The 12,709-nt window shown below is 38.3% G+C and overlaps 2 protein-coding genes across 8 annotated transcripts in view; both read left to right on the forward strand.

Moving 5' to 3' along the window:
• METAP2 (methionyl aminopeptidase 2) overlaps positions 1-12,709 on the forward strand; it is a 258,513-nt gene that overhangs the window by 150,910 nt on the left and 94,894 nt on the right. The gene's annotated exons all lie outside the window — the stretch shown is intronic.
• The window catches only part of VEZT (vezatin, adherens junctions transmembrane protein), a 63,629-nt gene that overhangs the window by 15,458 nt on the left and 35,462 nt on the right, over positions 1-12,709 (forward strand). For 6 of the 7 annotated variants that reach the window (XR_009963336.1, XM_062611303.1, XM_062611304.1 and 3 more), the window contains 3 exons: positions 5,459-5,548; positions 7,967-8,142; positions 10,889-11,164. Coding sequence is in view for 6 of the 7 variants with exons in the window: in XM_062611303.1 (XP_062467287.1) it covers positions 5,459-5,548; positions 7,967-8,142; positions 10,889-11,164 (542 nt within the window). In the remaining variant the exon portion in view is untranslated. Of the gene's footprint in view, positions 1-5,458; positions 5,549-7,966; positions 10,058-10,888; positions 11,165-12,709 lie in introns of those variants that run through there. The other variant, XM_062611308.1, reaches the window with a different exon arrangement.

The following is a 12,709-nucleotide window of genomic DNA, read 5'->3' on the forward strand; positions in this document are numbered from 1 at the left end:
GGGATTTTTAATCTATTGTGCTGTGTGTAGGATCTTAAAGGGTAGGATTAGGAAGTGGATGAATTGATGTGGATAACATCAGTCAGGGTTTTTTTTCTGATCTGGGGGAAGAATGTGTGTTTTTAATGTTTGCTATGATATACTTGCAAGCGCTGACATGCAGTCTTTGAAGTGGAAATTTAGAAATTGCAGTGGGAAGCTTATTCATCTAGCAGTATTCAGAGGACTGTTGATGGGTCATATTTTCATATAGTGATACTCATTTCAGCCACTATCTGTATAGACTATATAAGCTTCCTCACACTCATTAATCCATTTGAAAAGACATGATGATAAAACGTGAAACATTTTGCTTTGGTCTTCAGTCCTGTTGGAATTAATCTTCAGGCATAGATTGGTCATAGTTTGGTTTTACCTGTGCGCAGGTAAGACCAAGCTGTGCACTTTGCTTCACAGCCTCAAACCCTGTTTTCTGAGACTTGTAGTCCTTGCCAGTGTGCCACGTCTCCCTTCTCTCATGCCTCACTTTCTGGTCAAAGATGATAATGTAGATGAGATGCAGGGTGCATATCCACTGAACAGACCAGTAAGTACTGCATGCCCAGCACATGAATTAGACACCTGTAAAAAATAATCATACTATAATAAGAACCCCTAACTTTAGTACAGTTCAGCCATGTCCTTGTAGAGTTTACACAGCTTTTCAAAGAGTTCAGTAATCATGTAGAAAAGAATCAGGAAGCAGCTTGATTACAGAACTCCAGTCTTGTGTGCTGAGGATTTGTGAGCTCACGAAACGGATTAAGTGAGGGGAGGAAGAGAAGTGATTCTGGCAGTGTCTCCATGCTTCCTCAGCTGATTTCTCTACCATAAGATTATTTCAAATTTAATGAATAAATTGATTTCTAGTTACTGTTGATGTGGATAGTTGTTGCATTTGTAATACAATTGCTTTTATCAGTGGTCACAAGGCAAAGCTGAATTTAATTCAGGGTTTAACTCATAAATTTTTATACTTTAAACTACCTTTGAAAGTATTCATGGAAATATTAGGCTCACTAGCCTTACTTTCCAGAATTGTCAGTTATTGTCACCATAGCCCTTAAGAAACCACCTGAAATTTTATCTTTGCTTTAACAGCTGTTGGCAGTTTTGAGGTACATTTACGTTGAAGATACCTATTCTGGTTTAGTGCAGGAAGACTTTAATCAAACCACTGTTAACTGAAAATTAGAGTGACATACTTTTTTGGCTGATTATTTGTTTGTTACTATGAAGTAATGCATGCAGTGTCACTTGCTAGCTGCATTACTTTATTTTGCATAGTTAGTTTTGTGGAAGTCAGTAAAGCCATATGATGCCATGTTCATGTATATGATTTCCACCAAATTTAATACAAAAGTGCTGTGGGGTGAAGAACCTCAGAAGGATTAAGTGCACTGCTTTGAAAATCCTCAAGCATTCTGTTTTTTCCCCTTGCTTCCCCTTAAGCATTTCGCACTTAATTTGATTGTGTTGGGAGCAAGTCCTCCAGTATTGTGTCAGATGTAGAAGTAATTTGCCATGGTTTGCCTTGCAACTTGCAGGGAAGTGGGTGTGTGAAAATGTGCTGTCCATTTCTTACAAATACTAGGATGACATTCACATTGTCTCATCTCCGTCTAGACAAGGATATGTGATGGAAGAACCCTTTGTGTAACTTCTGGTGATACAGGTTCTTTCTGCTGCTGTTCCAGTACCAGTTTGGGAATGTGAACACTTTTCTTTTGTAATCTGATGTCAGAAAGTCTGTTTTTGTCATTTGATTTCTGTGTCCCATTTTAGTAGGGTGTCTCGAAAGAGAATGAAGGAAAGGCAGCAGGCCACACATTTAAAGTGGACTAGATTTAGAAGGATCTGAGGCTTTGCTGCAACATTTGTATGACACACAGGCAAATTATGAACATCCCCATCCAATCCTTTCCTCAATTTTTCATGAACAAGTTATCACTTTCCTTCTCTCAGCCTTCCCTGGCCTAATCTACTGAAGTTATAAGATGTCTGGGAAACGCGGTTTCTGAGTTCTGAATGTGTACCTACCCATAGTCCTGGTACAAAATGATCTTGCTGAGGCTTAGTGAAGTGCAATATACAATCACAGGGCATGGATGATGTTCTATGCCGAGTGATGTCTAGTACGTGTATATATTTTCTTTTGAAAAGCAAGTTTACAAATGCCTTGAACACTTTATTAAAATAAAAATAGAAAAGGTGCAGTGTTGCTGTGTCTTTGAGTTGAGGTTGTTTACTCCTCATATATCCAGTCAAGTATGAACCCTGTGCAAATACATTCTGGTGACATGTAGCAAGATTTTGGCAAGGAAAGATGTAGTCTGGGATCTTCAGGGACTGGAAAAAAAAAATCTGGGAAAGAAACGGGTTCCTAGTGGCTGATACAAACGTTGCTGCTGTGTCTTCTTGTCCTGCCAAGCAAAGCATGTGAACATAGAGCTGAAAAGCTCAATAAAGGTAAAGTTGCTTCAAGGTTGTGTTCTGAGGGCTGAAGAAATGCCAAGCTCCGATCTGAGGGAGTATAGAGATGTGATTTAGCACGGTAATTATAGGTGCAGTGTTCCTGGCTGTACTAATCTCTGGCGGAAATTACAGTAAAGTTATGGTCTCATGATCACTTGATACTCCAAAGCACAGCTTGCAAGAGCTCCTAGACCTGTTTTCTGGAATTAAATCCTATTTGGATAATTCTGCTTGATCTTTACAGAATGAATTTCTTCCCATTTACATTTTTTCTTTCACAGTCATGTTCTTAGACTGCTGTGCATATCTGAAAGTTTAAATTGATTATACTGTCACACCTTATCCCATCTTAGATGTGTTAATATTTCATCACTAGAACAGGGCTGGTGCTGACGGCAGCTACTGGGGATTGTGTTTGGGCTAGCCCTCAGTAGTAGTGCAGATGACCTGATGTGGAAAGTCAGAGGGACTAGTCCTTTGCCTTTGTCCAGGTCTCCCACCCACTCAATGCTAGCTCTGGATAGCTGGAAAGTATTGAATATGTAGCATTATCTTCTTTCTGAAGTGCACAGAATTGAAAGGTGCCAATGTGAATGAATGATGATATTTTAGATACCTGCTAGCTTGCCATTTCAGGTTTATCCTGTGCAAAAGGGAAATAGTCCTTAGAATTTTATTTTAGATTCAAATTACTGTACCTAAAATAGTTTTTATATTTTTATGGTTTTTAATGTTAGGAGTTACACATCTTTGTTAGTTTACAGGGGGGTTGACTGAGTGGTGTTTTAAAGCTGTGAGAAGAATGCTCCAGAAGCGTTGGCAACATGACCTGACTTGTGTGTTGATGAAAGTTGTTTTACTTGTCAGTAACACTCCCAATGGGAATGCAAACTGTGAGACACTAGTTCAAGGATCTGAATAATTTAATGTGTTACTGTACTGTACTGGGTCACAGCCTAAGACAGTGGGTTGTCTTGTTTTGTGTTTTCAAGCACTGACATGCCTGTTTAGTGTTTGTGCAACCTCAGATTTTTATTTTTAAACTAAAACACAGAAAAGAAACCAAAAGATTATTTACATAGCACACTACTACGGTTTTGGTTTGCTGGCCTGTTGTTTTGGGTTTTTTTTTCAGTAATTCCACAGTCTAGTTTAATCAGCTGGTAGCAGTTTAAAATTATCCTGATGTAGGTTTACATGTTCATGATAAAAAAACCAAAGACTTAGGGAAGCTAAACAGTTGAAAATGGGAAGCTCCAGAGGCATCATTTTCAACAGTAAATGGACAATTTTTCTGTACCCTGCTTTCAAAGTATGGGGAAAAGTACTTCTGAATGAAGTGTCCCGTCTGCAGCTCAAATGCAGAACAAAGACCTTTATTTTCTACAAAGTGTAATTGGAAAATTTTGTTTTATTTTTCACCACTTCACAAGAAACTTGGAGGATAATCCAGTGCTGCAGTTTGTGACACTCTTCTCCCCTTCCAATTTACGTCAGTGCTCTTGAGCAACATCAAAATACAATCCCTTGGATTTATTCCATAGTCTAAGAAGTGTGGATTGTTGGGATAGCTCCTCCTAGTAAGCCAGAATGATGCCTGTGTATTGGGAAGAGCTATCATTACGAAACCCCTTTTGGTTTGTCTGTCCACTGACCTAAAAAACACTTCCTTTTAGTATAGGTCTGCAATTGCAGCTGTACACAGAAAGATGAGACATACATAAAGAAAAACTTAACTTAGTTACATAAATGGATGCCAAAGTAAGTTATTACAAAAATTGTTGAAGCATAAGGGCCTCAGGGTGACAATTTCTGATGTTTATTCAAAGCTGTTCTGCCCTGGCTTGCTTCATCAAACTTGTGTCATGCTGCCTTGAAAAGGGCTGTCAGGTTTATCACAGCACTAACCGCAGAGCTCCAAGCTCTTGTTGCTTGGTTTTACTCTTCTATTTCTCACCTTACAGTTGGGGGAGAAAAAAAAAGGAACAAACCCCCAAAACAACAGAACGAGGAGAGGGGGTACAGATGTAGGTGCTCCACAGTTAATTTTTTGGGCATACATTTGGTTTGATTGTATTGCATGTCAGCAGTCTGAAGATTAAGAGGTAGGGCCTCAGAAATCATGAAATATGTGTAAGTATTTTAAAGAACTCTTCCTGTCAGCTCAGTCTGAGGGAAGTAGATACACAATGCATGTCAAAAACTCTTTCATTCAAGTGAAGCAATATGCATCTATTTAGCTATAATCTTTCATACGTCCTATTTTAGGAAGGTACATGAGTAAAATGTGTGATGACCCAGAAGGAGTCCCCCTAATTAGTGTCTCATTTACAGCTCAGATGAAAGTGTGGGTTTAGTAGGTATGGGAAGCAGCATGGGAGCAAAATACCTGATACCACACACCGGTTGGAACAGGGAGGTTCTGGGACAGTTCCTCTTCTTACAGTCACTCTTCCCTGTCTCTGTTCACAACTTCTCCAAAGCCTTGCCCTCAGTCTGTGGTGGTCTGCCAAAGAGAGGTTGTTCCTCTCCTTGTCTTTTCTTCATTCCCAATTAAATATTTAACCTTTTATCCTCAAGGAGAGAGAAGATTTTTCATAGTGATGCAGTGTTTGCCAACTTAAGATCAAACTAATTCTAGCTGTAGTTATTTTTAACAGTGCAACATAACAATCCATTATGCTCCAAATAGGTGGGGTTACTGAAAGCTCTATTTCACGCTCTTGTGTGTACAAGCAAACTGACGGGAAGCAGATGTTCCTTAGCGTACTCTGAAGTTAGGCCAGACACAGTAAGCGAAACTTCCTTACAGGTACTTGGGTCTGAATTAACAAGAAAAGCAAATGCAGAAATAAAGGAATTGCCTGTTGTTATTTATTTTTGGCTTGGTTTTGTTTGGTTTTGTTGTTCTTTTTCTAATTGGAGTAACTTCTATTCCCTTCAGCAAAGCATCCTGTCAAAACTAGTTGAGTTCTTTAGAAGCTGGTTTCCTTTTGCACATTATAAGAAAAATGATGATATACTTCACCGACTGGTAAGTGACCCCTTCTTTTTTTTTTCCATTTATTTTCCTAATCCACAAGTCTTCATCTCCTCTGTACTTCATCCTCTGACCACCATCTTTGTTCTGTGTTGTTGGTTTTGGCTCTAAGAGTTTTACTTCAGATAATATTGATTCTGGTTTTCAGAGTTACTGTGCCAAGCGAATTGAGCACACAAGAACAGAAACAGTGTCAGTAGGCAGGTTGAAGGTTTTCAAAATGTGGAAGAGAAATTAAAATAAAACGTATATTAAAGAAATTCTTGAAAGCTGAAAGGTGTTAACCTACAGAGTAGCTACTCTCTTTGATGGAAGCCAGTATGGAGACCCTCCTGAGAAAGTTCAAATATTGCAGCCTAGTGCTTTGAAGACACAGCTCAAAACAGAAGGCTGTAGAGCTTCACCTGAGTATTGCTTCACCCTCTGTTTCAGTGCATTAGCTCAGGCATAGCACCACCACAGTGCAGATCTACTACCCCTGAACTCATCCTGGCCCATTTGTTCCTGCACTGCTGTCCAGAGTGCTTCTGCATTTGGGAAAAGCTAAACAAACTAAGTCATCTCAGTTGTAATGCTTCCGAACAGCGTTACGCATTAAGACTGGATGACATCTGTGTAGCGGTCTGTCTGCAGGGAGAGGCAAGAGCAGTCCTCTGTAGTACCTGTGTGCTCTCATCTCAGCAGTTCAGATGCTGTTGGGAGTCATCTGCCCACCAGAAGTTGTGTTCTCCTCCTGGAGCCTGCAGGAACTTTTAGGGCCCAAGTCAGCCTGTGTGAGCTAGACTTAAGTTATAGTTCTACCCCACATATTTAAAAATAGTTTTATGGTGCCATTACACCTGTTCTCTGCAGTGCCACTTTCCAGCCAGGTCAGTCTCTAGCCTGGGCTTAACTGAGGTCTGCTTTAACTTGCACCCAGCTGCTCCAGTTTCCTGGTCTGGCTTGCCAGTGTCACATTAGTCAGACTGTCCCAGAATCTAAAAGTTAGCATTTTGATTTATTTTTTATTGCTATGATGTAGGGATGGTGTCTTCAGATGTAGCTTCAAAAAAAAGAAAACAGTTGTGTTCTGCTAAGTCCAATTGCTATCTCTTCTCCCTTATCTCAAGATAACAAAATTTCCTCCTATTAGTGATCATGGATTGTCCTTTTTAATTCCTCCCTCTTCCCCTATGAATCAAAGGTATTATCTTAACAGCTTTTTTTAGCCTTACTTTCTTGAGATGGAGACACAACCAAAGAGTACGGAAAACATGTTTCTTCTGCTGCTTGCTACAGTAGGGTACTGAAGTGACACAGGATGCGTTGGAGGAGGCAGAGTTTCCTCTTACACCGTCCTCAAACGAATGTTTGCTATTAAAAGTGGAATGCAAAATATCTCAAGTGACATCAATGTATGGAAATAAACTTTCAACTAGCTATCTTCTAGTTTCATAAATAATCTTGGTCTGTCAGTGACAGAGCTAAACAGATTTTGTACTGTGAAATGTCGTACTTCTGTTAAAAGCTTCTAATAGAGGGTTTTCAGACATACTCTCCTTTCCCTCCTGTAATCTAGTTCGATGTAAAGATGCACGTGTTCAGTGTTTGTTGGGTTTTGTTATGACATTCTTAACTTGTTTTGTAATTATAGTTGGTGCTGGATGCAAATTAAAATTTCAGGGGGTTCTCTAATGGATAGACTTGTCTTCAAGAGCATTGTATCAGTCTTGAAGAGCTGTACTTGTAAGGAAAAAAAATAGCAAATGCTTATCATGTCATCAAATCCATAAGTAATTCCCTGAAGTTTGCCTGGAGTTCAGCAAGTATGTGGTCTTCAGAGTCCCATGCTGTTTCATGTTTGGATTGAGTTCCTTTGGAAAGGCACAGAATCCTGCAGGAGAGGGCTTCACTGTCTTGGCTCAGGGCTTGAGTCCAGTGCATTTACCCTAATTTTTTTAAGTATCCACAGGTGATTTTTTGTTGACTAATCTGTAATATCCCTCTTCTTCTTTCTAATTTTTATTTTTAATGATGTAAATTATGTCATGACATCAAAAAGAAAGTGTTTGCTGTTTTATTAATGACCTTCTGATAGATACAGTACCTCTGATTCTTACGCAAATATATTGGCATAATCTGTGGCACTTTTCCAGGTATTGTTACTATCTAGGTCAGATCACAAAGTCAGTGCAATGCATCCTGCAAGTCTGAACTCTAGGGACTATGTGAGTTTTTAAAGTTAGACAGCTTTAATGAAAATGAAGTAGCTACTTGTGATATAGCTAAAACATTCCTGTAGTCTTTGGGAACAGATTGTTGTCATCAAAGTATAGAGTGTCTGGGTGTTTTCCTTGTTCTACTAACTTAATTTTAAGAATTTGCATATTCTCTACTAATGCCTGGTTTTTTCTCCTGCCCATTTGTGGCTAGGATGTTGGATTTCGATTTGACACGCTCCGTACCATCCTGCAACAGGAAGTTCTGCTGCAGGAGGATGTGGAACTGATTGAGTTCCTTGACCCCAGTATCCTGTCTGCAGGGCAGTGTAAGCAACAGGAAAACAGACAGCTTCCAACGCTACGCTCCCTAGCAACTCCTAATATTTGGTATTGTACAGAGAATATGTACCACCATATTCACTGAGAAACAAGCAATAAATATATTGTGTGTTTTTTATATAAAATGCAGCAACAAAGTAACTACTTTTTTTTTTCTCAGGTCATTGAGTCTTTGGTACACTACTCCCCAGATTTTTGTATACGCATGTTTTTTTCCTAAAGTGTTTTGTTGAAAGAGTCAGTTTTAATCTGAGATAGCTACATGAACCCTAATATGTACTCTGGGGAAGAACTAACATGGTTGATTAATTCTTGAGTTTCTAAAGCTATACAATGGTGATTTTGATAAATGAGACATGATTGTGAAGACTGAATTGAAAAGTGTCTACTTTGCTGTGGTCTTCATAAATATGTCGGGGAGGTGTGTGCAGTTAATTTTCAGATGTAGAATACCAGAAGAACAGACTTAAAGCATTTTTAAAGATGCATTCAAGCCAGCAGAGGCTGGTGAAATTCACCCTGGAAAACTGAAGGAGCTAGCTGCTGCAGCAGCGTCAGAACAGCTACCACCTGTATTTGAAAACCAGCAAGGACAGTGGGTGTTCTGACAGGGGGTCTTGCTCAGAAATGGACAGGAATCAGTAAATAAAAATACCTCATAACACAGCCCAGTGTTATGTTTTTATGCTATGTTAGGAAAATGGATAAAATTATTATAAAGCCACAGCATGTTAAAACCCCAACTGTTTAAGTTGTAATATGTCATTATTGATTCTGTCAAACAAGAGAACTTCTGAAACAGATTTTTCCAGTGCTTTGTCTTGGTCCTAGCACTATTTATTGTTTCTTTAACCGTTCAGATGATAAAGTACACTTACAGAATTTGTGACTATTGCTCAGCTTCCAGACAACACCAAGTTTGTAAATGTTTTGGCAGAATGGAATTCAAAAGGAGCTTTGAGAAATATCTTGAAATCAGTAGAAAAGTCAATAGACAAAAGTCTAATGCTTTTGGGAAGGAAAAATCAAATGAACAAACAGGTGGTTAATAATTGGGTAGGCAGTACTACTTCAGAAAAGGATCTGCACATGGTTGCAGAGTATAAATTCAATGCTTCAGCAAATTATTGAAAAAATGGCAAATCTCATCCTGGTGTCCTTATTAAATGCAGCACGCAGGGGGTTACTTTTCTGTCTGTTTCCCTAAGCCTTGTGTTAGACTACAGCATTTGGTTTTGGATGCCACGCTCGGAGAGGCATAGGCAATTTAGAGACAGGCCAGAGCAGAACAAGAAGAATAACGAGTTTAAAAAATAGAGTCTTTTGGAAACGTTAAAGTATGCTAGGATTGTTTGGCCAAAATGGACAAAATTGAAGTGAGTAAAGCAGTGTTACAATGCGTAGAAGGTAGCTAATAGGAAGTGGTGATCAGTCGTCATTTATCCTGTTCAGAAAAGGGAACGATGTGAGGAAAAATCATGCAATTAATTTGCCAGTGATTCTGACTTTACTTGGGGGAAATCTTTTGAACTCTAAGGATATTTATGAGTTGCAGTAGCAGTAGCTTCCTGGGTGGGTTGTGGAGTTTGAATTTTCTTCTTCAGTCTGTCTGTGATGATCTGGATTAACCAGAAACCGAAAATGGACAAAATGAGCTTTTAAATCTCTTTGAGTCTTTCATTGTTGTGTTTCATTTTCTATGTGTGTGATTTTATTTTCGATGTACCAAGCAAGTTGTAGACTATGTGTCTCTCCTTTTTAAAGTTAATTACATATCTGGAATATTTTAACCCTGGACCTTTAATGAAAGCTATCAGTAGCCCTGAAGAATTAACGCTTGTAAACTGTGTTGAAATATGACTACAAAACTGTCCAGAAAATAGAAATCCAGAATCATGCCTTACTTTAGAAATGGGAAAATAGTCCTTGTGAATACTTCCAAAACTAAATACAGGATATGCAGGTAAAGAAAGTGAACGTTTTTCTTTCAAAAAAAAATGCAAAAATAAAGTTGTTATGCATCTTGAAGCCCATATCCCATCCATCTCTGGACTGTCATTTAAAAAAATGCAACTATAATACTGTATATGAAACACAGTGTATTTTCAAGCAGTTACTTCTTTGTGTGTATTTTTTCTAGGTGAAAATAACAGCTTTATGAAGTTTTTTTAATGTCCTTGAGAAATAACTGATCACTGAGATACAGTGACTGTTCTCTAAGGATTTGCAAGAGCTTCTAAATTATTTAAAATGATTATACAAGCCATCTTTATAAAAACATGTTAAAAACTACCGCTGTGTTGGTGTCCAAGTTAAATGAGTCAGACTGTAGAAAAAATAAAGCTGGCATTACTTGAGGATTTTGTTACCAAAAGAAACATGCCCTTCCCTACTGTACTCTTGAACCTGGAAGTACAGATATTCCAATTCCTACCCACCCTGGATTATAATGCTGAGTAGTCAGTTTTTTTCTTATTCTATTTTCTTTTTTTTTTTTTTTAAGTCATATGTGTAAGAGAAACTGACCTTTCAAAGTGGTACATTATTCTTCTCCTTGTGCCATAAAAAAGCCAGAGAAATGTTTCCTTAGAGTACACTGACCAAATAGTATCATATACATATACATGTAAATCTGCCACTAGGAATATTTTTCAGTGTTTATAGCTCCCTTCAGAACCTGTATAAAAAAACCATAATAAGATGTCATAATGGCAGATGCAACCAGAATCTTCATGATTTTGCCACTCATTTGACCTCAGGAATCTGTAGTTGATGATATTTTTTCTGTTTACAGGGATGTCTCGCTGCTTCTTGCCTTTGTAAGTGCACTGTTTATGCTTCCCTCATGGTGGAAGGAATCATCGTGGCTGCTATGGGGACTAGTTCTGCTTGTCTATGCAGTCTTTCGAGTGTGGGGCACATGGAGGACAGCCAAGCTGCAAATGTCCCTGCGAAAATACTGTATCCAGCTGGAAGAAACAGTGGCAAATAGCAGAGCTTTTACTAATCTCGTGAGGAAATCTCTACGACTCATTCAAGAGACTGAAGTAATTTCCAGAGGATTTACCCTGTGAGTCTATATTTCCTTTTATTTAATGCACAGATCCATTCAAGCCAGATGCCTTCTAAAATTGTCTGGTTGCACCATCTCACATAACAAGTGGAATTTCTGAAAAACGTGATACTTAAAGCTTTTTGTTCACATAAAATAGTATCATTTCCATTCATACTAAATGTATGAATTCTAACAATTCACTGTTAAAACCTGGCATCCTGAAGGAGAATTAAGTCTCACCAAACTTTTATGTCACTGAAATCTGCTACTCTGCTATCAATTAAACACATGAAGAAATGGATTTTGAATCAATTTAGTTAGGTATTTTGGGGAGTCATTTAGAGGGCGGTTTGTGGGGGGGTGTGTGTATATCTTTTATTACCAAATCTATGTAAATAAACTGACTGCAAGTAATCATTCATATTTTAGGAAACAAGATGACATCATAATTCTATTTTTATTTAACAAACAACAGTCTGAAGTAATGAGAACACAGCAATCAGTGAAGACCATAAAAGCTCATTTCCCACCTCAACTAAAGGTTACTTTACTCATTGAGAGATGAGGTGTTTAAATTCTTAAATTCTTTACTGCTGAATTTGCATCTCGCTTAAGGGATATGAAAACGTTCCTGGTTATTTAGCTCTTGTAGATATTGGGCAATTTTCACCTATTTGCTGTGTGAAAGGACATGAGAACATGTTTAGTGTATGCGATGATCCCAAAGCCAACAGGCCTGCTTCTACGCACTCTCATTGCCATGTACGCTTTTCACTTATAGCAGCCTATGGTTAGATACGTACCTGTGCCAGCTAGACTTACAGTTAAGGAGGGTGGAAGTGTCAACAACTAAAATTCAGACAACTGATTTCTAAAACCAGTAAAAAAATTCCCTTGTGTGCACAAAGGAATTGTTTGTTCATGCCAGACCAACTATTCTGTGCTCAAGCACATGTTTTTACATGCAGGTTTGAAACTGTAGACTTAACATTTTGAATTAATTTTCTAGCTTGAGATACCTTCAGTATGCTTCATTGAAAAAATGTTTCATTCTCCCTTTGGGATGCAAAAGCACGTCTTCAGTCTGCCTAGATATGTGTTTTGGTTTGTTTTGGTTTTTTGCTGAAGGATCATATAGTTAAGCAATAGGCAGTCTTATCTTTGCAAATGGGTTCTTAAAAGAAGTTATTGTTAGGGCTTGTCCAAGTTACAGATGAGAAAAACATTTGGATTTTTTCCTGAGTTAAAGCAAACGAACTTGTGGTCAATGTCTGTATTGCTGGTGTCTTGTTCTTTTGCTACATATCTTAGATTAACAGAAAACATACTGGTCTTTAAGCTGATGCTTGATCTAATAGCCTCTTTACTTAAAACTTTGGCAAGCTTTTCCAAAGACTTTGAAGTATGGATGGAGTGGGAGAAGTCTGACTGTGCCAGTATCCTAATTGGAGCAGTTGTCCAGTATGAAGAAGTCAGTGCTGTACAGATTTTTGTTTGGTTTAGCCTGGAGGAAAGTCTAATTCCAGAGTGTTCTTTTCTGCAACCATATAAGCAAAAGAT

The sequence above is a fragment of the Pezoporus occidentalis genome, unplaced genomic scaffold, assembly GCF_034315485.1.
Source record: "Pezoporus occidentalis ecotype Australia unplaced genomic scaffold, CSIRO_AGI_Poc_V1 ctg152, whole genome shotgun sequence".
Taxonomy (NCBI): domain Eukaryota; kingdom Metazoa; phylum Chordata; class Aves; order Psittaciformes; family Psittacidae; genus Pezoporus; species Pezoporus occidentalis.